Raw genomic sequence first — 27,650 nt, forward strand, 5'->3', positions numbered from 1 at the left:
ACTGTCTGGTGGTTTCTCTATAGCGAGGAGATCACCAATGAAATATTTCCCAAAACCTATGGGACGTAGCTCAAGCAAGTTTAAATACAAAGGAGTGGTTTTGTTGGCTTTGGCTTCTTTGCCAGTGCCAGTTTATGTTGCTCTGAGCCTCAGGGATATGGCAGCACTTTGAAGAAAGTATGGGAATGAAGAACAAAAACGACATATTTAACCTTTGCCTGAATTGTGTATAGCTTCTATGCCAAGGGAGAATAGTAGAGATTCTAATATACAATAATTATTCATAAACATCGCTTACACTACAAATTCAGCTGAATTTTGTAAGGATCTTTTCCTTAAAATGAATTGCAGTAAGGAGATAATTCTTCCACGATTTTCTTTTTCAGACAATTATATATTAAAATTCTTCATCAGGCTCTGTGATGGTGAAGATTAATTTGGCCTCTATAATTTGAGATGAAACTGACCGCGTCCTTCACTTTTTCTGCACTTTCACCATCCCTCCACAGTGTGAAAACACAGCAGTCTTCACCACTACAGGCAACATTTAAAGATAGAGGTATCCAACCCAGTAGACCAGGTTAAACAGCAGGAAGGATGTAGGAAAAAAGACCCTAGAGTAAGAGTCCAGTTCTAAGATGTCTATGTGAATCCGTCCTCTCCTCCATGAGCCTGATTTACACTCTTCGTAACAACAGAAAAAGCTCTGGCAGTCTTTCCCATCCAGACATTCATAGACGCACGCATCTTCAAAATCTTGCCAATACATGGCATTGTTCAATGTGATGACTGTAGTTGGTGGTCTCATATCAAGTACAGAGTAATTCTGAGGAGAGAAAAAGAAAGCAACAGTTTGATAAGCTTCCATGGATGATGCAGATCACAATTAGTAATCATGGGAAAAAATCACAGGAGCTGGGGATAAGAGGTCGATACGATAGGAATTCTAGTTGTGGGGAGCATCTTTCTTTCCCTCAAAAGATGCCTTTTCAGATGAATTTCCATAGAGAGATTGCGAAGTGGCACGTTAAATAATTCTACGCGTATTTTGTACTTGGTTAACTCAAAGCATGTATTTCCTTGTAACCATTTTTTCACAGTTAGGAGTTCACTTGTCTGTGCAAATATTATTTGCAAGTTACTTTAAACACTTGCAGCTACTACATTTAAGAATGTATTCCAAAAAAATAAGGAAGCTGTCCCCCCTCCCCAATTAATTACAGAACAATGTCCACTTAGTATAGCTGCATTCACTGCCTCTTATCTTTACCATGGTTTATAAAAACAGATCCGATCAGCAACAGATGATGATGATTTCAGTGCAGTGATGATTTCAGTGCAGGATTTCAAAATGCCATCCCTGGGCACATCCCCTTAGTGCTTATCACACTAACTATGCCCAGAAATAGGGCACTTTGATGTCACACATCCTCACAGTACCACTCGTGCCTACAGACCTCTCCTTCTTCAATGCCCTCCCTATTTACACTTTGTCAGCTTTTCTGTCACACCATTTCCTTCTCATGAAAGGTGCTTTCTCACAATAGTCTCCTCTCCCATCAAACCACCCGTTCCATCCTCACAAATGCCACCTCCTCCGCTGGCACCACTAGGAAGGGTCCCATCATCTTCGCTGCCTGTCTGCACCGCCCTGACAAAGCAGGTTCCAGCCCTCTCAGGGCAGTCTTCTCCACCTCGGGGGCCCTTCCTCTCCCTGTGACTGCGCTGAGCATCACCTTTGCCTGCAGGAGCATGCCGGGTATGCACTAACAAGGTAGGCACGCCTCTGCAGCGTGCCTGCTTGCATTCTGGAGGGTGCTCTGGGCCCCCACTTCCATGCTTGAGGTACAAAATAGGTGACGTTTCCTGTTGAAGGTGTTGGGGCATACCTGAAAGCTCTCACTGTGTCTGTGAAAGAGATCAGTGATATGAGTGATGTGCCTCGGTGGAAATTTTCCTTTTTCTATTGACTTCATTTTCTTTCTACAGATCCTTTGGTCTGACACACGATAATATTACGCATCTCATTAAAAATGCCGGTCCCTGGGATAAGAACTTGATGTGGCATCCCTCTGCTTAGATGTTGGCACCTCCAACATAGATAACGACATCTGAACAACTGCCCTATGGTATCCAGCCAATTACTTCTAGGACACAAGTCTTCCCGTCACAAGTAGATGGCTAAAATCTCTCAGGTGCATTGCACTGTGGACTGTAAAGAGATTCCAATTCAGAAGCAGATTACTGCAAATCTATTAGTTGCGAATGACTTTATCTCTGAGATTACATGACACAAATTATGCCCTTATGGTCTTCTCTCTCATTTATAAAGTTTCAGGTGTCTGGCATCAGAGCTTTACCATGCGCTGCCACATGGAAAAGGTCTGAGATTATTGCACAAGCAATGACTTTTTGACTGTAGCACTTCGGAGAGAAAAAAGCTGTAACTAAACTAACTCTTCTATACCACTTCTATACATAAAGGCCACTTACAGGCCTTTATGTAAAATTCCTACTCGGTGACTGCAATTTTCTATGCCAGGCTATAATATTTGTGTTAAAAAGATGAAAGGTTGATTTCCATCTCTCCAGACAATTTTGGTAAGTGAAGAGAAATAGGTGCCCTAGTTCTGCAAAGGAAACTCTCATCTATCAATAGCCTGTTTTTTTTTTTTGTTTTTGTTTTTGTTTTTTTTATATCAACTATCTGCTCGGGACAGAAGATAAAATAAATGCTGTGATAATACAGACAGATTAATCTGGTTGCTTTAATCTCTGTCAGCTAGGAGGGGTCCTGAAATGACTAGATACCAGGTGAAGGTGAATGGTACCCACTGTGTCCTGAGTCCTGCTGAGCTGGGTTTGGGAGGCGAGTGGTGCCCACACAGTGGCCGTCAGCCCAGTACCACGTGAGAGGTCTGGCAAGGCAAGGCATCTCTCAGGTGCCTTGGACAAGGCCGTTCAGATGCAGTGTTAAACATGCTTAATAAAATCAGTTCAGAAAAGGTATTAGTGTGTTCTCTAGGAAGAAAAACAAGGGGTGGGATTACCTGAACACAGATTTATTAAGATTAATAAATTTCACCTTTTAGGTGGCATCACTACAAGGTTGGAAAAGACGATATCTTGAGAATCAGACACTGCTTTTTTTCTGCAGTTTTTGCTACAATTTGAACATGGAAGTTGTTCATGTATAGAACAAGGCCCTGCTCAGTATCTATCTTATAGTGAAAAAAGAAAAGAGTGAGTAAAAGACTTGAAAAGCCCACAGATACTTCCCAAGCAGGTCAGACTGACTAGATCTAGACAAAGTGTTAAACCCTATTGTCATTTTAATTGTGCAGCTCTTTCCTTTTTTTTTTTTTTTTTTAATTGGAAAAAAGAAAGTGCCACTACCCATTCAATTTTCACTTCATCTTTCAGAATATTCTGTCCAGGGAGTGACAGCAAGAGCAAGCGTATAATTGCAATGTTTGCTGTAAACCATTCATTGTCAATGAGCAGACTTTCAATGCTATATGAGCTCTTTAAATACATCAGAAATCTCACGGGGGAAAAAAAAGTGTGCGTAACCTTTTTTGTAAAAGGTCAGCTAGTAATATGGAGCTAGCAGTTCTAAATTATGAACTTCAACATATCGAAACCAAGAAACGCAAAAGCAATCTTTTAGTTCTGTCCCTGTTCTTATTTGGGTCTGATAGCTGGGAAGCAGGCCATCCAACCAGCTGATTAACTGGCCCTCCGCATGCTTTATATTTATATATATTATCGTATGTGTTCCAGTTTCAGATTTTGTACGACTTAGAGACACAATTTTATGCTCAGTTTCAACTTTATTACTGCTGTACATATATAAATAGTTATCTAGAGCTTTGGGGAATAGAATTTATTCGATTTGTAGATATAGCACAACTAACTGTGCTAAACTTCTCTGCCTAAATTACTTGAAAATCCACCTGAAAGCTTGCTAAAGGCTTTACAGATATGCATAAATTAATTATTTTCTATGAAACTCAGTTAAATCTTCATATAAGTGTATGACATAAATTGTGCTTACTAGTTTTTTTATAAAATGTAAGGAGAAACTGCGATATTATATAAGGCAGACACACAAAATTTCTCAGTTAAAAATAACACACAATATTCTACACTTGACCGTTCTCCCTCCCAAATCATTTGATAAGCCCTTATAGAAAGAGGCAGCTATGTCCCTCTGCCACAACCAAAAACAAGCTGACCTTTTAACAAAAAAGCAAAACAATATTTATAGTGAAGCCAGGGTAAAACATAATACAGTGTTACAGCTTTCTTGAGAATTACTGAAAGTAAATGTCAGCCATACATTCATGCCTCCATTTCTCTGAGTGAATAAAATAGTTTACTTACCATCACATGACCAAAACTGACATCAGGTAGCTTAAATGAAGATAACAAAAGAATTATTCCGAAGAAAACTTACTTATTGCTTCATATGCATCTAATGTTCAATAGCATTCCTTAAACCAAGCATTTAAATGTATTTGTCCATAAAACACTTCATGCTGATTATTCTATATATTGAGAATAATATTCTTGCACTTTAAAACTGCATTAAACCTCAGCAGAATGCACGCCACTTGAAATCTTTATTCAACCTATTATATTTATTTATTTAGCAAACAATAGCTAAGTGAGCATTTGCTCTTGTGTTAATTTAAATCTCATCAATGTTTCATGCTTTCCCTCATCTTCATTCTCATGTCTGGAAATACATCCCACTCACAAAGATACTCGTGACTTTTTCATTCAGTCTTTCTATAGGATGAAATTTTAGTTTGATCATAAGCAAGCTCATTTTGATTGTCTCATACTTTTCTTCTGGTAACACTCTTTTGCTTTTGTGTGCAATGCATTTTTATGAGAAGCTATTAGAGGTTTAATGGAGTTTTCATTGACTAAGTCTATGGCTTTCTAGGCTTTCTCTAATTCCATATTCATTTCAGCTTTTCCTTCATTAATTCTTCATTCAGTCATTTTCTATAGCTCTTCATTCAATCCCTTTTTACCTTGTGACCTATTATTCCCTGAATTTAGCCTTCTGTCTCTTCAATTTCATCCTTCACATTTCTCATATTTGTCTTTGTATTTCTGATTTCAAATGCCCTTATTCCCTCCATTATGCAAAATGGCATCCAACATCTCCAACTACTGATCTCAAACCCATAAGCTTTTCCGCTGTTCTTGAGTGGACAGCCCACTTCCCCTTCCCTATGTTTACACTGAGATTTTATTCTCCATTATACTGCCCCCTCTCATTCTCGCAGTCAGTTATGACGTACACCAGGCAATTCTTCCTGCGTGATTGTTTTAATAGTTTCTAAATAAGCAGCTTTTGTGTGTGCCTGGGTGTTACTCTTGGAAGTGTCTTTTTGGCCAAAAATGCACCTTTGCAAGTGACCTGCTCTGTTTTTGTACTTCGGAACAAGCCCCTTTGTGCATAGGGCTAAAAACAAGTGCTGATTCCCAGTAGAGACATTGAAATCCCATTTGTAAAGTTCACAAATATTTCTAGACCTTTTAAGTCATGAAATAGCAGATGCACTTGAATATACATCGATGTGCATATATTTGTATAACCAGCTATGCAATCTGTTTCAGTGGCAGTCCTTTATGACCACCAGCACTGTAATTGGAGGACAAAAGACACGTAGGCAGGGTTGCTGCCTCATGGTCGGCAGACCGCTTCTGTTAGGAACAGACCTCACTCAACAAGCGCATTACTGCTTCTGCTGATACTGCGGGTAACTATTTTCCATCAGCCTTCAGGGCAGATCACACCACAGACTGGGAAGAGCTCAGAGGAGTGGAGTATCATGGGATTACATGCTGTCACTGAATGATTCTCTGCTCTCTGAGCCAGACACATGCTGGAAATCAAATTTAAAAGCTCCCATCTTACCGACTTTTTTTTCTTAGTACAGTTTGGTTTCCTGCAACTTGAGTAGTAGTTGAGGGTTGCATACTCCATCAGAGCAGCAAAGACAAAGAGGAAGCATACAGTCACAAACAAATCCATAGCGGTGACATAGGAGACACGGGGTAATGACTTCCTTGCAATGGTACTCAAAGTTGTCATGGTCAATACTGTGGTGATGCCTGCAGAGAGAAACTTGATTTAATTGTATGCAACATCATTTCTCCATGTTGCAGAAGAGTCTTTGGAAACAAACATACAAAACATAAATCCAAATAATTCATTAATTTCATTCGGTGCTATAAAAATAATGAAAAATAACATCTGTAGAGCCAGTGGTATTTTGTAAACAAAGATTTCCCAGCTGTTTATATTCATCTTTGCAAAAAAGACATTCCTATGCCTCTCAATATGCTTTTCCTCATCTCTTCCTTTTTCTGGCACCAGTTAGGTTGGAGATGTGGGTGAGGGAGAAGGAGAGAATGAATAAATTTTCCAAGAAAAATATAAAGCAGGAAAAAAAAAAAAACAGAATAAAAAATAAGAAATATAGAAAACAATGAAGGAAACGGTCTTTTTCACAGCAGTACCACTCTCATGAAAAAAATTGTGCTCAAACAAGAAAAAAGAGAGGGGGAGAAAAAATAAATTTTGCTGCTAAGTTCTGGCCATGATTTTTGAAAATATGTTTTCACACCACTGCTTACTTGGGAGTCCTCCACTGCTATTTTCCTTCTTAGTAAGGGAAAACAGACTCTCATACAAACTTCAGATGCAACCTTCATGGAAATAGACTTTTTAATTCATACAAAGCATCACATCTTAGATTGATTTAGTAATAATGAATATAATGGGTATTACTTGGTGGGAAATATCCTGAAACAATAAAACCAGTCCTAGAATTAAATCTACGGGGTGTCAGTTATTTGGCTTCTGGTAATTCATATAATTTCTCTTCATTCCTGAGGAATAGAAGTCTTCATTCCCACTTTGGACTGATGCTTTTAATCATTTGTTATGAACTGCAAGCCTTCTGAAAGAAAAAATAAAACTCCTCAATGGCTTGGGAAGAAAAATAAAGCTCTCACTCAAATAAGCCTCAAGAGAGAACCTGCTCTAGAAACAACATAACCATAAGGTAATCTTTCTTTTTATAGTTAAAGCGATATTTTTCAATGGTACACAGTGTTTGAAATGGCAGGGGATGACTGAAATTATGCCTTATAGTAAAATTACTTCCCACAAATGGCACTCTGGAGAAAAAGAAGTATCTGTGGATTACTTTTGACTACTTTCTGCTTATGAAAGAATGCCCACCTCTGATTTGTAGCATTTGATAGAAACTGCCTTGGCCTCAACCTTCTTCTATAATGAATAATAACTAATTGTATTCCTTAAAGAACTACTACCCAGAAACAAAACAAAACAAAACAAAACAAAACAAAGAAGAAAATAATAGTTGCTGAAAAAACACAACCCAATAATCAAGATGAAAGCAACGCTGATAGGAAGTGGGAAATGTGAACTTCCTATGTACCTTGGACATCTAAAAGCTATTGGGAAAATACTTCTGTTTCCTGCCAACTGTGTCACCTCCCAATATAAGCACAGGTGGCTGCCGTGGTCCAGTAACCTCTCAAGACCCTTCAACAACTGTTCTGTAGCTATCTGGTGCTTTGAAAAAGCTCCAGAGACAAAGTCCATGCTTAGCCATTCATCCCAGTAGTCAACTGCAAAGATATCCAGCTGCAAAAGGTGTTGGCTCACTAGCCTTGATTTGGCCCTTGCTAACTATAGGTTAATTAGTCTTTCTATATGACCGTGACTCAGGCCTTGGGAGTCACTAACTTCAGAAGAACTGCATCCAGACTATGGCATACTTGACATATGAAATGAAGTTCTTTAACACTTTCTAACCCACATTTAGATTTCTAACATAAATCTGTCCTTTTCAGAGCCACGTATGCATGCACCAGCTCTCAGGTATTTTACTACCTTTAAAAAATTCCTCAAAACCTATAGTCTTCGTCCAGCACAATATGCAGTATCCTTTTTACCTGGACTCAAGGGAAAGATTTTATTTCCCACTCATCCTGTGAAAGGATCTCAGATTACTTTAGGACACTTTTTTTTTTTTTTTATTAAAAGGTAAAAAAGAAATAAAAGGGAAAAAAAAGCTTGCAATGCTCAAAACTTTTTTTTTCTTTTTTTTTTGCAAAGTTCTGCAATTTTGCTGCTGAATGCTGTATTGACAATGTAATATTTTTCCTCTATTCTTACAGAAATGGAAGCATAGCTTTGTATTATTTGTGACAAGAAGTATTCTGCAGGTATCTGTAATGATGACCAGCTGCCAAAGCGACTATGGACAGAAAGGCAGACATGTGAAAGAAAAATTACCATTAGCCTCTGTGCTTAAGTATAGAAGTCCTCAACTCAGCCTAAATCCTATATCCTTAAGCCTGAATGTGAAATACCTACCCGAATCATGTTTGAGACTGTGAAAAACTAGGCGCTCTAGGTGAGAATTGAGCAAAACCAGCCCAATAAATCAAGTTGTAAATGTCTCAATGATACAGATTCTGGGAGTTTTGGGTGGCTCCGGACTTAATATTAGCTGATTGAAACAAAGTAGGTTCCACTGAATTTATACACACAGCAATTAACGGTGTAAGATTTATTTTCGTTTTAAGATATTAATAGTGTCCATCCCCAGTCTCTTTGACAACAAATCACATTTTGCTACCAGAATATAAAAACTCGGGGAAAGGAAAGTTTAGCGTTATCACAAGCCATCATATTTGCTGGATTACATGTCACACTTCAAATTACAGCAGAAGCATGAAACAAGATTGCTGAGCTCATAGACAGAAACATCCAAAGGTAAACCAAACAAATTTTACTTTTATTATTTATACAAAATATTTTTATTCTATGAAATCCAATAGAAAAGTGTCATTCTTCATTTAAACTGAGGCTTGGGCTTGGATTCCCGCTCACACCATAAACAAGCAATGAGTTTTTGAAATAATAAAAATTCTACCCAGTATATCAATTTTACATCTGACACATCGGCACAAGTTTTAAAATATTAAAATGAGTCATATGGGGATACATACGGAGAGCAAACAGAAAGAAGGTGCACCAGATGATACAGTTATATATTCCTATACGTTTACAAGTTGGAATATACAGATACGCATATATGAATAAAAGGCAGCACCCATTATTTCCAAAGAGAATATCTAGTTTCCCTACCCATAGCTCATTTTATCTCTCATGCTAAGAAATTTCAGTTTGTTGAGTGGTTTCAAATGCAATAAACTTTGCCAGATGAAATTGTTAAGTCTCTCACTTTGGGGAGGCCCGTATGGCAAAGTGAGTTTTGCATCTGTTATTGAAATTCACAGTGCTCGCGAACCATCTCTTCCAACAGAATTTTAAAATCAGCCAAGGACAGCTTTGAAGTAACGTAGCTTCACGATTTTCAGGTCGACAGGTGTAAGTGGGAGCTTACAAGTTTGTGTATAAATACCGTTTTGTGACATTTATATTCTCTGAGTAAATTCCATAGCAAAGATGCTATTTGATAAATCAAAAAGGACTGTCTGGGAGATCAAATGATGCAGGGATACATAATGCATGAGAACACTTTAACCTTTAGATCATTGGCCTAAACAGTTCTATAAAACCATTACTGTTTGAAAGCTGCTTACTGGACAACAGATTGCAAAGTAAGGAAGCAGGAGCTTCGATGTAAGAAACTCTTTGGTCAGTGAGGCTCATTTTTTATTTTTCTAAGGGTACTTTGATGAGACACTGTGGGAAAGGTGTATTGTTTTTACCAATGCCATCACTTGTTTATAAACTTTATTTCTCTGACTTTCCAGTGTGGCACCTATTTTGATCACTTGCTTGTTTTTCTAGTGGATAAGCTTAAGATGGGATGGCAAGGAGAGCAATGTTCATTTTTTATTAGACATCATCTGTATCTTTTACATCAACACATTGCTGGCCTTGATATCTACTGCATTTTTTTAAACTGCAGTTTGAAGTTGCTCTGTAGTAACTGCCTAGTCGCATTACGTGTTGTACCCGTTTTGAAAAAGCCGGGGGAAACTGGGATAAAAGATTCGGTTCAACTTAATTCCCTTCATCTTCAAGGAATACAACCTATTCTTTTACAGATCATAACTTTTCTTCAGACACTTGCTGGCTGCTCTTGACTGTGAACATTGGGAGAAGATCATTGTGATTACTAGAGACAAGCAGAAACAGCAGAGAGCCACTTTTTTTTTTTTTTTTTTTTTCTCTTTGAATGGAGGGCAGAATAACCTGGAATCACAAAACACAGAGCTCTCATCCAACACTCAAATTCTTTTCCTGGTTTCCCACTGTCTCTTCAGGTGGCCTGTGGTGAGTCATGTTGCCCCTCTGGGCCCCAGCCCCTTATAGGGCATGTGAAAAAGGGACTATGATGGCAAGTTTTTAAGGAGCACTTTGACGCCTCTGGGCAGTTCTGCTGAAAGGATACTTAGGGTCTCATTTTTTCCCTCACAGCTAAATACCCCGATTGCATTTATTTTTTCCAGCACAGAAACAGCTTATTACTGAAAGGGGTAAAACCCATCCTTCATGTAACTGTGAGTAGTTGCCAATAGCTTAGGAAGTTACTCATTAATTTCAGAAAGTGAAACATTTCCTGATGCTAGCTCTTTACGTTAATGCAGCCATACTCGGAGAAGGTTTCGTGCACTGAGTCTACAATTAATTTCAACCAATTAGTAGGACAGTTTCAGCAGTTTGCCTTCGGCTGCATTACTCACAATTTTGCCATGTGCCACTATCCAAATGTGGATGTGCGCTGTTGCTCAGACAGATTTATAGGTTGCGTTGTACAAGCAGACATACAGTACACTGGGAACATCTGCTTACTGCATCCCAAGAGTCAACAGGCCATTGTCCTTTTGAGAGCAACAGGACTCTCTGCACAAAGACGTGACTTGTGTATGTTATTTTCTTGTTATTTGACTTTATTTATATAAAAAAATATGTTTTAGCTCAGTAATTTAATTCGTCATCAGAGATTTAGGAGTTAGTCACGATAGCCATTGAATATAGCCTTGGAACATCTTATTTTTATGTTCTTACTTCAAATTCATGACCTCATTATATGAATACATTTTTTGTCTGAAGTCCCCGCTGGCTGAGGGGGTGAGGCAGGGAGAGTCACACTGTTATGACTAGCGTTCTAACCTACTTCTGCCTCTAATTAATTGGAAGACAGAGTGGTGTGGTGTGGGGAAGTTCCCTCTGGGACACTGTATGAACACTGCTTCCAGAAAATTAGTAATGCAAGCTGTTAGATGCCTTTTCTCTTAAGCATTATGAAGGTTCTAATCATAGCATCATAGAATCTTCTAGGTTGGAAGGGACCTTGAAGATCATCGAGCCCAACCGTCAACCTAATGCTGCCAAAACCACCACTAAACCGTGCCTCTAAGCTCCACGTCTACCCACCTTTTAAATGCCACCAGGGATGGTGATTCCACCACTTCCCTGGGCAGCCTGTTCCAATGCTTGACAACCCTTTCTGTGAAGAAATTTTTCCTAATATCCAGTCTAAACCTCCCCTGGCATAACTTGAGGACACTTGCTCTTGTCCTATCGCTTGTAACCCAATTGGGTGGTGCGTGACTCTGTGCACACACATGGTGCTTCAGACTCCTAGTTAAAAAAGATGCAGCAATCTTTTCTTATCTCCACTGAGTCACCTGAATTAAGAAGAAAGGAGTTCAGCAGAGAAATACGCTAAAGGTCTATTGCTCAATTTTCTGGCCATCAGAGGGAAGTCTACACAGCCGGGAACAGGCAGTCGTACACCTGCTCTGTCCTCACCTTTGTATCGTCTTTGCACTGTCCTGGAGTTGGAGGGGATCATAGAATAACTGCAAGTCTTACGGTCCATCATGTTGCTGGAGCCACAGTGTAAAGGCACTTTGGCACTCACATGAAAGGAATGAGGGCTGAATATTCCTTTCTTGGAAAATAACCTCAGAAAACTGGACCCACATGATGCCACATGACACCACATAACTTACAATGGTCAGAAGTGCTACGTTTAGTAATTTGACAAACTCCTGGAGCAGATCCAGCAGGTTATGGTCTTGTGCTGACCTCACGCAAAATGGGTTTTAATACAGAATTATCTGTAAAGTGTGAACCAGTGACGGCTGCTTGCGCTTGTCTTATTGCGGGTTTTCTGATATGTTTCTTTCTATTGATCCTGTCTCATGGCTCCAAGTCACTGAGCTGCTCTGGTTTGGAAGGGTGCCTCTTGTCACTCACTAAGAATTAAAGCTGACACAACCTCCCCCTAGGAAGATGCTCAAGGATTGATAGCATTGCTTAAATAAAGCTGTGACTAGTGAGGGAGTAACACTTAGAGAATATTTTTGGTAACGTATTTCTTCTATCATTCAGCTGAAAGTTACTACAAAGCTATTGAAGCATTAAAAGTTTTGGGAGGAAAAATGTTTGTAACCTGGGCCTTGTGCACCCAGAATAGATGACCATATGTTTTTTGTATGAGTGAAGGATTTAGAAAGTGGGATCAGACTTCTGGACACATTCAAGAGGCTTAGCAGCTAAAATCTCATTCAGAGCAAACGGGCTTCAAAGTCTCTTTAGCACTTCATTTTTATTTTCCCCTTCAGGGTCTTCAGGGGGTTTTATGCTAGAAACCACACCACCCTCAAAATTGGTGGTTGCTTAGATTTATTAGTGCAGGAGAGAGACAGACAGAAACAGGACAAGTAATTTTGAACAACTGTATAAAGGCTGCATTGCTAAACAAGATGTCTTCTTCCTGAGATCAAGTAGAGCACCTCTACACAGTGTTTGAAGGAAAGCTAACAGAAATGGATTCACATATAAATAAGCATCCTTTCTGGTAAATGCTTAGTTCACAGAATCACAGAATCACAGAATCACAGAATTATCAGAGTTGGAAGGGACCTCTAGAGATCATCTAGTCCAACTCCCCTGCTAAAGCAGGATTGCCTAGAGCACATTACTCAGGACTGCATCCAGGCGGGTCTTGAAAATCTCCAGAGAAGGGGAAGTTATTTATATGAAAAAGATTGAGGAGTACTGATGACCCTTCATCAACTGTTTAGGGGAGTGGGAGGCAGAGGTGGTTTGTACAAATGGCCTCTCCTATACTGTGGTTGAACGAACGCTTGCCAACACACAGCAGCACTCGAGAACACCGTGCCTGCCGCAGGCTGACTTCACGTGTCCTCCAAGGAGGCGCAGCCCGTTCACAGCTCCGGTTCTCCACTCTTTCCTCGCAGCAGTATCACCCTTTCAAGCCTGGGGACTCAGTTGCTCCTATGAATGCTTTCCATTTCATTTCAGTACAAAAAGTCAGGCAGGTCAGTTTTTAATAATTTGTTCTTTCAAGTTGAAATGATTTAGAGGGTCCAGCTAGTTGACTGGAGATGGTGACAAACTCCAGCAGGAAGAAGCAACGAATATCTGGGAATGGTAACCTCTACGCTTGAAAACAGACATATAAACCTTGACACAGCCTCCCCTTTTTGCTAAACTGGTAGATTTCTGAATCAGTTAGTATTTGCAGCCCTGGCAACCACAGTCTGGACTAAAATGTTTTTCCTTCAGTTCTGATATACACCTATAATTGGCTACTATATAGCTCTATGCCCTCGATGCTGGCAAAACCTGCATTTTTTTCCATAGACATAAGAATAAATGGTCAACATTTCTAAGTGTATCCTAAAGCACAAAGCCAAAATGCAAATGCTGGTCCTGACATAAATTAACTGCTGGAAGACCTATGCCAGCATAAATCTCCACAACCTGTGAAAAACATCTATAAACCCAGTGTGGCTCTTAACTTCAAGCATGCAAACTAAAGCACTTCGAATGAGTTAATATTATTATATCCCACAGTTCTCAGTATATATAAGATATAATGCCCCATGGGGGAGAGTTTCTGAAGGGAAGGAAGCCAGCAGTGCAATTAATTTATTCTTCAAAAATGTCACTAAAATATCATAGTGAGAACAAGGAGACAGACATTAATTCTAGAATATTATGCAAAATAGGTGGCAGTGTCATTCCAAAGGGTCAGAGTAGTTTACTTTTAATTACCCTGTTAAAGACAGAAAACCAGAGGCTTCAGTGATAAGTAGACCTGGGTCTGCAAGATCTATTAGCAATAATCCAAAGCATATAGCTAGCAGTGTCTTTGAAAGGAAGATGACATTTTCCAATGATAGTGTAGGAACTACACAAAGAGAGAAAAAAAGGGAATTATTAACAACTTACCTAATGCTGTTCGTGCTGGTGTGGCATCTTTTTTAATCCAAAAGGATACCCAGGAAAGGACAACTGTTAATATACAGGGAATGTATGTTTGAATAGTAAAGTATCCCATTCTTCTACTTAAGTCAAAGTATATAGTCATGACGACATAATCACCTGCAATAATAGCATAGAAAATGAATGGACATTGTGGTGAGATACAGACGATTTTTCATTAAGCTTCTACTTTTTTGAGCTTCATAAAAACGCAGCATATGAAATATTTCTTAGTGTTTCAAGAGCGTCTGTGCAGCAATGTTCATGTGAATTAGAACTGAAACAAACCTTTCTATTCTAATTTCCTTTAGTTGTAGGTCTCTGTGGAAATGTTGACCTATTTGCACAGGAAAAGGCTCTCAGTAATCATTCTGGATGAGTAAATTTTTGAAAGGCATCTTGGCTTTCCAGACTTGATATCTCTGAATGGCTCCATGGCCACAAACATGAAGCTACTATCATTCACCAGCTTCTGTAACCAAGACACACAAAATCCCTCCTTCTGCAGGCTGTACCTTCCCTGCCCTAATTTCAGATTTGAGTGACTTCTTTTATCTTCTCTTGAGATGTGAATCAGGGTCTTTATGGCAAGTGTAGCATGCACAGGAGTATGTCTTTACATAAGAAGTCATTTATAGGCACTAGATCCTCAATGCTGGCGAGACAGGTCAGACTGCATGCTTTTAAAGGGCTCACCATTAGAAATGAAGAGTCTGTTTTTGTCAGCATTCCTCCATTTCAAAGCAGTTGTGGTCATTTGTAATATCTGTAAACCTTCAGAAGGTGAGCCTGGATATAAAGTTTGTCATTCTGCTGGATACTAAAAATCATAAAATCAAGAGCTCAGTAAGAAGGCTAGTTTACCTCACATTATATGATTTTCTTCACGGTATCTCTTCTGCTAACCCTTGTGACTCCACAGGGGATAATAATCTGTCCCTCTCTCTCTACTCAGTAGAGGCTACCAACCTTATCACCTGTCTCCTTACTAACAGCTCCCTCAGCTTCATAGATGTTAACTATCCTTTTCTCTCAGACCGTCACAGTGATTAACAATAATGAAACTGAACTGAGACCAATTTCTGTACTTCGCTTGAAGTATGTTGCTTCCATTTCAGATGTGAAGAAGAGTTTATATGCCTGAGAACTTTTATGGGGTTTTGTCTGACTACGTCAGATGACCTAATAAATTATATTGCTTCTTGTTACAAACCTTGACTTTATAGAATACGATATTTGCTGAAGGCGTCATTTGCAATAGGTAGGCAAGTATGTCCTGTTACAGCAAACCATCAGAAGACTGAGGAAATTAGTAGCACAGGGGGACTAATCCCCCAAGGAATGTACATACAACTCACACAAGTAGAGGCACAATGAGTTCATTAGGAGTTCAGACAAATTAAAGCTTAATCTTCTAGTAACAGAGAGCATATGAACGAAAGCATCTAATACAGTGGATATTTTGACTATAGCTAAATATTGCATAGAAAATAAATTAATTCAGTACGAATAACTTCTGCCTAAAGAATATCTGAAGGCTACTGTAAAATGAGTGAACTCATTTTACTCACCATGAGCTACAAAGTCAAAGGTAAATAAGAGTCTGAGGGTGGGAACTGGGGAGAGAAGTTTAGAACAGTGAGTCAAAAGGAAAACTTTCTACATGTTATGAACATCGGTTTGAGATAGATATATTTGGAAGAGGTTGATAAGCCTGTGTGTGCTTCCCTCATGCCTCTGTTAGATGAATGTGTACGTTTTCACGAGTACTGTGCCAGTAAGAAGCAAGTGACCCCAACAAGCTGGACACTCATTTCAGAAGCCTAGTGTATTTGGCATTATGGGACAGAGCTTTAATGAAAGAGCTCACTGCAGCTACAAGTAGGAAATATTGCTGTACATCATGACATAGTGAGCTTTGTGGGATGTTCACAGGCTAAGGGTTATTTTTATTCCACTATTCGCCAGCACTTTTCTCTGTGCAGGGAATGGCACCAGGAAACTGATGTGGGTTAGTAACCATTGGTTCTACTGGCTTATTGTTAGGCTATATCAGCTCCCTAATCTAGTTTTCAGCATCGAAGAAAGATTTATAACACAGCAACTGGCATCATTTCATAGAAATAGGTGTAAGGAGTCAGAGGCTGTGTAAACCAGTGCTTCTACTGACAGCAACCAACCTAAGAACCATGGAAAAAAAGTTATGATAAAGTTTCAAACATCGTCAAGGCAGAAGGATGAGAAAAAAAGGAAATCAAAGGCTCTATAGGAAATGTGCCAAGTCTTTACATTTCCTTTACCCGGTTATTGTATCTAGAACTGCACATCTATGGATAAGTTGCTATTGAATGGTATAGAGCAAAGCAATCTGCAGACTTCTCATGTACAATGATATACGATGCACACAATTCAAGTACACACATAGGTTACTGCTCCTCTGAATAGTAAGATTGCGATACCCAGCACAGCAAATGAGAGTGGGGCTACATACTGGACAGTAAGACACTGGGAAAGTAAGGCTGAGTCCCTGCTTTCAAGGTCTTCTACTGAAATAAACCTGATAAATTGAGAGTGGGAGAAAATTATGGCACATTTAAACTGTTTTGCAGACAGGAACTGAGGCAGAGATTAAATGACGCAGAGAGTCCATCACCACATTTAGTCATGAACTGATTCAGTATCTTCCAGGCAGGATTCATTTGCCTTGATTTTAGACATCTAGAAGGTAAATTCTAAAGATGGCCTGCACACTGTGACCTCCTTTCTATACTTAATGAAGAGAAATTGGCGCTTTTAGTATATGGTTTGTCTCATGTGTTTTAGAGGTATAATTTAGAAGGATGTGAATGTACCCAAAACATTTCCATTTCTCTCCTGTGATTAAAAAGGGAGAGTGATTGCCTCAGATGTGGACAAATACATTGTAGACACTTGCAGATGATTCAAGGAGTCAATGACACCCCTTGGTGATTGCTAAATCCAATGGTGAAATCTAAACTGGGCTACTTCTATGAGGGTGCTAAGGTTATTTTACCTAAATATAATAAACTTCTTAACCTTTCAAAGGGTATTTTAGTTATTCTCCTCCTTTGTCTCATAGTTAAACTTGATGCCTTCATCCTTAAGGACATGCACAACTTCTCTGCTTGCTCCTCTACTTTCCTTCCTCCCTTCCTCCCTCCCTCCCTCTCTCCCTTCTTCCTCCTACTCTTTATTATAACAGAACTTTTCATCTTCTCTGCAGAACATCCTTCCAGCAAGTTAAATAAAGGAACTGTGACTTGGTCAAATTTTACAAGGAGCTGCAAATTACCAAGCATCCAACAAAGACCCATAGATGTCTAACAAGCACCCATTGAAGATGAAGTCCTAGGATAGTGAGAGGCTGTGTCCATTTAGCCACTGACCTACTTTTTTGTCTGAGATCCGTATACAAAAATTCTCACTGTGAAGAAGGCAGACCCAGTCAAACAAGTCGCAGCTGTGCATGCAGATTTATATACTGCACCCTCCGAGCTGTACTCTAAGTTACGTGACCACACTGACATAATGTTCCAAGAGATAGGGAGAACAATTTGGTTCAATGGAATTACTAATGCAAAGTGAAAGTAAGAGGAGAGTTTGCTGGTTCTCCTACAGTACTCTAACCATGCTTAGAGAGGATGCAGCTCAGAGATGATGAATGCTGATCACAATGCTTAGGAGCAGGAGGAAATCACCACTGCTGAAATGCAGAGCCCCAACTGGAAGCACCGATGTTGTGACTGCTGTCAAAGGCAAGCGTGTTTCTGTACAACATGTACTGAATGCATTTTTTAATAGCTACAGTAAATTACAATTTGAAACTCAATTACCACTTCAGTTCTGCTATCCTCAGCCAAGTCAACTTCTGTTGAGATTCATGAATTGCCTCTTTGCATACAGAAGAGCCAGCATGGATGTGCTATGGCTACTTTCCTCATTGCACTACTCCAAACTGCATTATTATTAGTAGTAGTACTAGTATTTTATCTAAATTACTCCTTCCAGAAGTAATTATTCTCTATGTATCTAAAAACACTTGTCTGCAGCTTAACGGAAAGTAGCGATGGTACATATATTTCTGATTTTTTCTATACACACAAAATAATTTCTACAAAGAAACTCTCCTCTCTTCTAAAAAAACTGACCTACAATTCATTCCGTATGTCCTGCAGACACGAGCAACCCAAAGGAAAGAAAAGCTTTCAAGAACTCTGCTTGGTGCCTCCTTGCTCCTTCGCCAGCCTTCAGAGCTCCACCTGCCATTACTGCCACTGCTAGAAGAGGAGCTGGGACTGATTGTGTGACCAAGCCCCGCAGTGCAGGCAAGATGGGAAAAAACTGCTTCCAAACTGCATATCATTAAATCAGCATACTTGTTTTAAAAGTAATCACACAGTGATTGCCTAGCTAGGGACCACTGGAATAGCTAATACCAAAAAACTTCATTTTGAAACCCAGAGAGGAATTCTGCTTTTTAACAGATTAAAGACTTTCCCAGGAAGGCAAACTAACTTTTAACTGAACTATCAGACCATCAATTCACTGAAATAATGAAAATTACCTTGAGGAAAAATAGTGCCCCACCAGTTTTCTATAAGAAGAGAAAAAGTTGCTTCTTGAGGCAGCAAATTGCGAATAATAGGAATAATGTACCAATGCTTCCCATGAAACCAACCCATGACTGCTGCCTGTGACCCATAGGACTTATATTAGCTAAGTTTCTAGTTTGAAAGTAGGACGCTATTTAGAATAATAATGATTTTAAAAGGAATAACTGCTGCGGATTTTAATGAACAACGCAAAACTGTAGCCTATTTCCTTTGTCTTTTGAAGACTAAGGGCATGGCTGACTGAATTGTCAGAATTTTGCCTACATTGCACCAAGAACAGCTCCCTTAAAGGTGAAATGTTTGAGCAGAATGCAATTATTTTTTGTTAAGAAAATATTTAAAAAATATAAAATGTTATACTGTAATTCATTTATTTACTAAAGCCATACTATACTATCTTATTACATATTTTCACTTATTCTCTCATTACACTCTGAGGTTAACAAGTGTTACAATTCCAATTATCTTAGGAAAAAAGTTAAACAAAGAATTACTTTACAAATACTGCAATATGAAACCACAATGCACGTGCTCAGCAATTTCAGCATGTGAGTGAAGATTACATGCTAATTGTCCATCACTAGAACTGCAGAATAATGAGGAGTGGCAGAGTTTATCCATATTGTTATGAGAGTTTGATTACAGAAAATAATCCTAGTCATTAGAATGAGGACTCACACAGTGTGTCACGAGTATTTCTTTGTTGATCAGCGACACCATAGACAGTACACTGAGGCATCTTCCTTATTATCTTCATAAATCAAATTTACTTAATAGTGAGCAAACTAAGTTTCTAATCTTCAGTGTTGGGTTTTTTTTAATTTTATTTTTAATTGGAAACCAAAAGAAGACCCTATTTAATCCTGCCATTCACTTTTAATTTCCTCCCAACCTGTTTTCTGATCTTTGCTTCCCAAAGCTCCATTTTTTCTTTCCTGAATTAGGTTTCTATGCTTTCTTAGTAACCTGAAAATTTTCTACTGGTTTGGCCACTGCCTACCAGTCATCCAGGATGGTGTCCTTGCATCATAAATGCCTTCATTTACAGACATTTAGTAGGGTGGAACTGTAATTTTGGAAAAAAATTAGCTCAAGCAGGAGACCACTCCTGTTGAACACATTGGTCAGACAGCTGACAAATAAAACCATTGAAAAAAAAATTTCACCAAAGTCAGTATGTACAGTTTTTACAAAACATTCACAAGAGAGGTTTTTTGGAAGTCATATGTGCTATCATGGCAGTGCTGTTGTCAACTGGGGATGTGCAAGTTTCAGGTTCAAGAGAAGTTTTCAGGTTCCAAATTTTACACTATCTGGAAAAAATAAGTCAGCTCAGAATAAGGCAGAAACAGTGGCTGTGGTACGAAACCCAACTGTGCCTAATTCAGAGTAGAAATTGTCTTCAAAATCAGACAGAAGAGTCACGTGAACTAGGCCTTTTCAACTTCCCAGGCCATCATCCCAACCCCTGAGAGACATGCCCAGTGGAAGGTCAAGCTATCTTCTTGCTAGCATTACTAAAATGAAAATAGATGGATTGGGATTTCTTGAAGTACATTGCCTATCACTAATGCTTCAGCAGCTGGTCTGTCTACAGGGCTGGTATCCTATCCTAACATGATTTGGTCTTGACCTAGTCCAGGTATGAAGGAGGCTTGAACTTCAGAAGATCCAAAACCTAAGCAAAATGGTAGAAGAAATAGCTGAATGCCCTCACAGGTCCTTATAACTCCAAAAGGAGATATTATTAAAAGAGAAATGACAAGGGTGAAAACAGGATTTTGCAGTTCTCTCGAAGAGAAATGTAGAAGGAATGAGAGTCATGAAAGTATCATTAAAGTGCCTTTATCTTCTTCAGCATCTTTATAAACAATGAAGAAATACTGAGGACTTATTGAAGGCTTATTCCGAGTCCTCCAGTGTGTCAATCAGCATGCATCAACAGTTTTCATTTCCAGGAAAAAACTTTGCTCCATAGCACTCTAGGACAAATGTTTCCAAGCCAAAAGGAAGAACAGAATGATCGAGGTCATGCTGTCATGTTGTCACTTATGGCCCTGTCTTAGATTCCCCTGTGCTGCTCTGGCATTTAGGTATCTTGATGGTGATAGGCTAGATAACCAAGAGACCATGCTTGGATGGGAGCATGTGTACAGCAGAGAAACATGTTTGCACCTCACCCCAAATAAATTGAGTGTTCTTGGAGTGGTAACAGGCACTCATTACATACATATTTTCTGCATAAGCTGCATGTTTAATCATGCAAGAAATGCATACAGGTCTTCAGAAGCGTCATTTTTGTACGTATTGCTGTAGTAGCTATGAGACGCCCAGTCACCGGCAAAGATCTTATATAATAGATATCGAACAAACAGAGAACAAAAAAGCTTCCTGTGTCCCAAAGATCTCTGGGTTTGAATTCATAATTGCCTTTGGCATTATCAGGAAGTGTCTGTGTGTGTACGTGCGCATGCGTGTACAAGTACAGTGTAGCCCAGGTTTGGCTTTCAGCATTTACACTTGAAAAGCAAATTTTCCAGAAATGCGCGCACACCATGAGTGCCAAATCATTGCTTACGTTTCCCATTATCGTAGACAAATTGCTATACCAGTATACAGTGAAAAGAAGAAACTCAACGCCAACAGCATTGTTTCTGCTTGTAGAAATCATGTTCAATTATAAGTATATACATATTCATAAGCATGGGTAATAAAAATCAAATATTGACAGATTAGAGTGTGAAAAGCAAAGACCAGACTCCAGGCTGTCTGAAAGCAACAGATTTTTTAAAGTCAAGTAAGACCAAGACTTTCTCCTAACTTATCAGAACCAAAAGCCATTAAATTTGGGGGTTTTGTTCTTGTTTAATAACAAGAGGAATATAATATTGAGGGTTATATTTTTGCTTGAAGCTATACATCTTTTTTGTCACCCTCAAAAAACTTACATTTATTTTGCTTGTTCTTCCTTAGATAGTGAACTTTCATTTTCTTTGGTACAAGCAGCATTTTCAAAAGACTTTTATGAAATGACAGGTTTGTTAAATGAGCTATTACCTGCTTTTAAAAGTTAATGACTATGTTTGCAGCACATAAAGTTATTTCATCCTCTGATTTTGGCATTTGGTATCAAATCTGGAAAACCTATGAATTTGTTCAAAGATGTAATTTCTTTGGATTTTTTTTTCTAGAATTGTTGGCATACATAGATTGCATACTGGAAGTCTTGATGAAGAACCGGAATTAAATAAATAAAAGACCCATTTTTTCAACATTTAAATTCTTTGTGTCCCTTAGTCATTTGAAACATACTAGGCAATATTTCTTTTACCTTAACCAATTCATTATATGCCATACTGGCACTTTCAAAAATAATTATTTTTGATTTAGCTGTAATAATTTCAGCGTCTGTAGCTATAGCCCATCTCTTCTGTGAAGGATCTGGAGTACTTTGAATGTACTCGGGAGATGGATGAATGCCCATGAACACACTTGACCTACAATAAAAATACAAGTGGGGCAAAAAACCCAAACAAACAAACAAAAGATTTTAGTGTTTGGTGGCATGATCAAGAATATTTTACTTGTTTGTATACTTACGTATTTATATACTTATACAGGCTGTCCTGCCAAATACACGTATTCTTTCTTCCCAGACCTACTACTGTATATAATACTCTCCTCCAACAAAATCTATGTGATGTTACAGCCTCTTTCTAATCTATGTGGTATTACGAGCATCAGAATTGCTCTCAGGCTGTTCAGGCCTATTATCTTGAGGCATAATGAAATTTTTGTTTTACAACATGAAGTATCATTTTGTATGTTCTTTAAAATGGCCTACTAATGAAAACGATGGATTTTTAATTTGGCTGTTGTAAGGTACAAGTAATATCGGAAAATCCTCCAAAAAATGCAGTTTCAGCAAGCCACATAATGGGTATAAAAATGTATAATGCCATAAGCAAGACCGATCAATGATTACCAGTCCTGTTCGATTTCTGCCCTAGCAGTAGAAAAGTTGCCCACATAATCTCCGTTTGCATTCATGCATCAATCTGAGAGAAAATCAATATACAAATATGGTGTTGCATGCATGATCCATTACTCACTATTCCTAAGAAATGTTGCTATTTGCCATATATAGGATTTCTTTTATGCTTGAAGAAAAAAAGTGAACAAAAGCAGATTAAGTAAAAATAATAATAAATTACCGTATCGGCCTATGTCGGTGAAAGTAGATGCAGGATTGGAGTGAAGGTGTGTGTCATTTATGCAGGAATCTTTTTCGAAAAGGTTTATTGACGGGGACCTGTGCAATGCTTTTTTAACAGAATATTATTCACACTCCACAGAGCACCAAATACTGTAGAAGGTCTGAGAATATACAACACTAATGACTCTTGCATTCATTTTGCTCTTAATAAGCACCAAATCATGCCGGGGAACACCCAGATTTATGCCATCTGTCAATGCTGATCACTTCTCATTTATTTCTAGAACTGAATTTCTTACAAGAGCTGTTGTTTGTCAGAGGAGGCCCCTTTGTACTGAAGTTTGTTGTGAAGTCCCATAGGACTGGGTTTGGTGAACCTGTAATTTGAAATCCAGTTGAAATAGCTTTCATTTAGCTATCAAAAAATCCCATGTCAACATTTTCAAATAAAATGCTCTTTTTTTCCTTCCTGAGTATTTAATTTTACACATTAAAAAAAAAAATATTAAAAATGCAACATTTTGCTTGACCTGATATTCTTTTGTTCAATTAAAATGTTCACAGCTGTGGCCTCACCATTGTGACTGTACCGTGACATCTTTTATATAATCATGGAATGGGGTAACCTGTTTCATCCTGTTCATACTGACATCTAGTCCACCTCAACTGTCCCTAACATACGCTCTTGTGGCCCAGTTTCCCTTACAATCTTTTGAAAGCTTTAAATAGCATATCACTGTTGGAAGCCCATCACCATTGATCATGTTCCATTCTGGAACAGGCTATGGTGATTATCTGGTCTCACTTTCTGCATGGTATGAGATTTTCCCGGACTAATCACTGATGCAAACCCCGAAGTTACGGGTAAATTAGAACATCTTTTAGAAAGGCATCCTATCTTCATTTAAAAATTTCCAGCAATAGAGTTGCACTGTAACCCTTGAAGTTCTTTCAATGCTTAGTTATTCTCACTGTAAAAAACATGTGGGTTTTTCTTAGTCTGCAGTCATCTAGCATTGGCTCAGACCTTAAGTCTTAATGCATCTTTGCTAGACTGAAGAACCCTTTTTAACCAGTTTTATTTTTCCCATGCAGGTACTTAGAGATGGTAATCAACTACCCTTTATCCTTCAAGATAAACACTTACGGTCTCTTAACACAAGGAATTATTTCCAATCTCAAATAAATCTTTTGTCTTTTTCCTGCACGGCACAACTTTTCAAAATTACTCTTGAAGTGCAGCCATCATAATTAGGTCTTATTTTAATAGCAGCTGCAAAAGCATAACATATAAAGACAATATAAATGCCTTTCTTCCAGAGAATAATCTTTCTTTGAATATGTATCCAAAATCTGTGCTTGGTATTTTGGCCACACCTTCAAATGAGGAGTATATTTTAAAATAACTATTAATTGACAAGAAATATCCCAGAGCCTATACTCCTGCAGCACCCAGAATGGCAGGTCTCCAATTCGGGGAAAGCAAAATCCATAGGCTTCAATCCTAAATACATGCTTCAATCCTGAACACTTGTTCTGAAGCACAGAAATGCCTATTGGCACTTGAATCCAGGCTACCAAGCTATTTGAACTGCTTTCTACCCTGATTTGCATTTATCATTGACTGCTATTGTGTCACCTATAAACAAGGAGTCTTAATGTTATGATTACTTCTCCATCATCAACAAAAAGTATTAAATAGCATCAAGCCAGAAGACATAGCACCTCAACAGAAGGCCCTGACAAATAACAGTTTTTCTAGCTATGTTTTGAATCTTGCCAGGTAGTCAAAATTTAATAATTTGATATGTGCCACAATGATTTTCTTATCACTGTCGCTTCTTAATCAAAATGTCATACTGCATCAAATGAGATGTCTTACAAATGTACATTATATCACCACAAATGTATAAGCTTGGAAGATGATATTGAGCTAGTTTGACAGGATTTAGTTTCTATGAATGAATGTTTATTGGTGTTAATTATATTATCCTCTGCGTTTGTATTAATCTATTCCAGGATCAGCTGTTCCATAACTTTGCTCAAGATTGATGCCAGGATGAAAAGCCTGTAATTACTTTGGTCATTTTATTTACAGTTTTTTGAAAATGAGGGGAGAAAAAAAAAGAAAAAAACCCTTGCTTGATTTCCCCTCAGCCTTCCTTGAGGACTTGTGGCGAATGCGCAGTAGTGATACCTGGTCAGCTCTTTAAACTGTTGTTATCAAATTATCAAAGGGTATGTTAAGTAAAGAAGGACTTAACGAAGGGGTTGTGCTGGGGAAGTGGCTGGTAACATTAGAATAGAATAGAACAGAACAGAACAGGATAGTTCCATTGGAAAGGACCTACAACAATCACCTAGTCCAACTGCTGACCACTTCAGGGCTGACCAAAAGTTAAAGCATGTTATTAAGGGCATTGTCCCAATGCCTCTCAAACACTGACAGGCATGGGGCACCAACCACCTCTCCAGGAAGCCTGTTCCAGTGTTTGACCACCCTCTCGGTAAAGAAATGCTTCCTAATGTCCAGTCTGAACCTCCCCTGGTGCACCTTTGAACTGTCCCCACATGTCCTATCACTGGTCCTGAGGGAGAAGAGCTCAGCACCTCCCTCTCCACTTCCCCTCCTCAGGAATCTATAGAGAGCAATAGGGTCATCCCTCAGCCTTCTTGTCTCCAAACTAGGCAAACCCAGAGTCCTTAGCTGCTCCTCACAGGACATTCCTTCCAGCCCCTTCACCAGCTTTGTTGTCCTTCTCTGGACACTTTCAAGGACCTTCACATCCTTCTTAAATTGTGTTCTCTATTTTCCACACATAAAACCAGTAAGTTATTACTTGCATTCAAAAAATCCTATAATAGTTTATCTTTTACACATAACTTTCTATCTCACACCAAATTCCTGCATGCCACAAACAATACTTTTTAAGTTAAGAAATTTTAAGGGGTAAAGTCAAGAAATTCCAAGGAATACTAGTATTTGCAGAAGGAGTTTTCTAGCATAGTGCTTCAGATTTAAGGCACAGCTATTTCTCACTTCACATTATAGTTATATGTCTCTTGTTTTTCTACAGAGCTATTTGGTAGTTTGTAACAGACGCAAGTTTGCATTCTATTTGCTGTTTTATCTGGTAGAATAAAGAAAAGTATTGATCCGTATGCACTCACACTGATTTACTTCCAAGACATTTGACAACTAGAAAAAGGTAACTCTACTTCTGAATGAGTGTTATTTTAGCTCCTTCTTTGCCTACATTAATTTCCCTAGCTTGTATCTCTGGTATTGATGCAATGTTTTTTCCTTCACATCTCCCAATGCCTTCACTGCAATGTGCTATTAATAAATTAATTTTGTGCTAAATAAATGCTCTTTTTTTTTTTTTTTTTTCCTGTTCCTACTAGCCCTTTTTCTTTAGTGTACTGCCCTCCTGGATTACCTAGTGCTTCCCCGTTCCTTTGTGATGAATGAAAAAGCCAGTCTAAATCACATCCAAATCCATTTACTTCTCATCTGTTCATCTCTATTTATGAGTAATATTTTTCATTTCTTAATGCCATAATCAGACTTTCACTAGTTTTCATGAGAAGTATTTCCTTCTTTTAGTTCAACTGGCAATAAACTTGGCTTTAACCTGCCAATAGTGTTCGCTCGATTGAAGACATCAAATCAGAGATTTAGCCCAAGTCTGTTGATATTGCTCTCCTTTCCGTCTCTAGGGAATTGTTTTTGCTTATTGATGAATTCTCTTTATCTGATATACTGCAGTATGACATATTTAAATTGCAGAAGAATAACATGCATTGAATTTTTAAAGGGCTTCTGTTAAATTACACACTGTCAGAAAAAGGACCAATGCTATCCCTCGTGCAAATGAAGAAATAGAACTCTTTTCCCCAAGTGCCTTTCAGTACTACCTTTTGATCATTCTCTTCAGTCCTGGGCAAGAGTCTACATGTCTTTCTATGTCTTCCCTGCATGATCCAGAAAAGGAATAGTGACCATAAAGAACTGCAGAGAGAAGAAAGGACTCCTTCAAAATTCTGAAGAAAGGGATGAGCAAGGTAGGTGGTTCAGTGACACAAAGGTGATGTTTTCTTCACAAGTCACAGTCAATTGTAGAGTGGAGCAACTATAGTGCAGGAAGATCTTGACATCCACTGGTGCCAGAAGTTAATTAGTTCTTGGCAAATAAAAAAGCAATTCTGTGTAATCAAGCCAGACCAAATTTATTTTATTTTTCAACTATGCTACCTTTTCAAAGAGTATATGGTAATATCTTTGATTATTACTTTATAGGTTCCAGTTTTCCTCAACTACAAATACCCATGCAATTACCTAAAAATGTATGTGTTTTGGGGGGAGTGGAGTCGCCTGTTGTACTTCAACCCATGAATCATCATTAACCACCTATTCAAATGGTACTGTGTGAAGAGGATTGCATGTCAGATATGTGCAAAT

At 38.5% G+C, this 27,650-nt stretch overlaps 1 protein-coding gene across 1 annotated transcript in view; it reads right to left on the reverse strand.

The window, feature by feature from the left end:
* Window positions 1-547: 547 nt before the first annotated feature.
* The window catches only part of GABRG3 (gamma-aminobutyric acid type A receptor subunit gamma3), a gene marked incomplete at both ends in the record, with an annotated part of 332,566 nt that continues 305,463 nt past the window's right edge, over window positions 548-27,650 (reverse strand). The window contains 4 exons of the mRNA XM_082498342.1: window positions 548-826; window positions 4,387-4,416; window positions 5,939-6,135; window positions 14,306-14,458. Of these exons, the coding sequence (XP_082354468.1) occupies window positions 548-826; window positions 4,387-4,416; window positions 5,939-6,135; window positions 14,306-14,458 (659 nt within the window). The remainder of the gene's footprint in view (window positions 827-4,386; window positions 4,417-5,938; window positions 6,136-14,305; window positions 14,459-27,650) is intronic.

The sequence above is a fragment of the Vanellus vanellus genome (assembly GCF_965231255.1).
Source record: "Vanellus vanellus genome assembly, chromosome: 1".
NCBI classification, from domain to species: Eukaryota; Metazoa; Chordata; class Aves; order Charadriiformes; family Charadriidae; genus Vanellus; species Vanellus vanellus.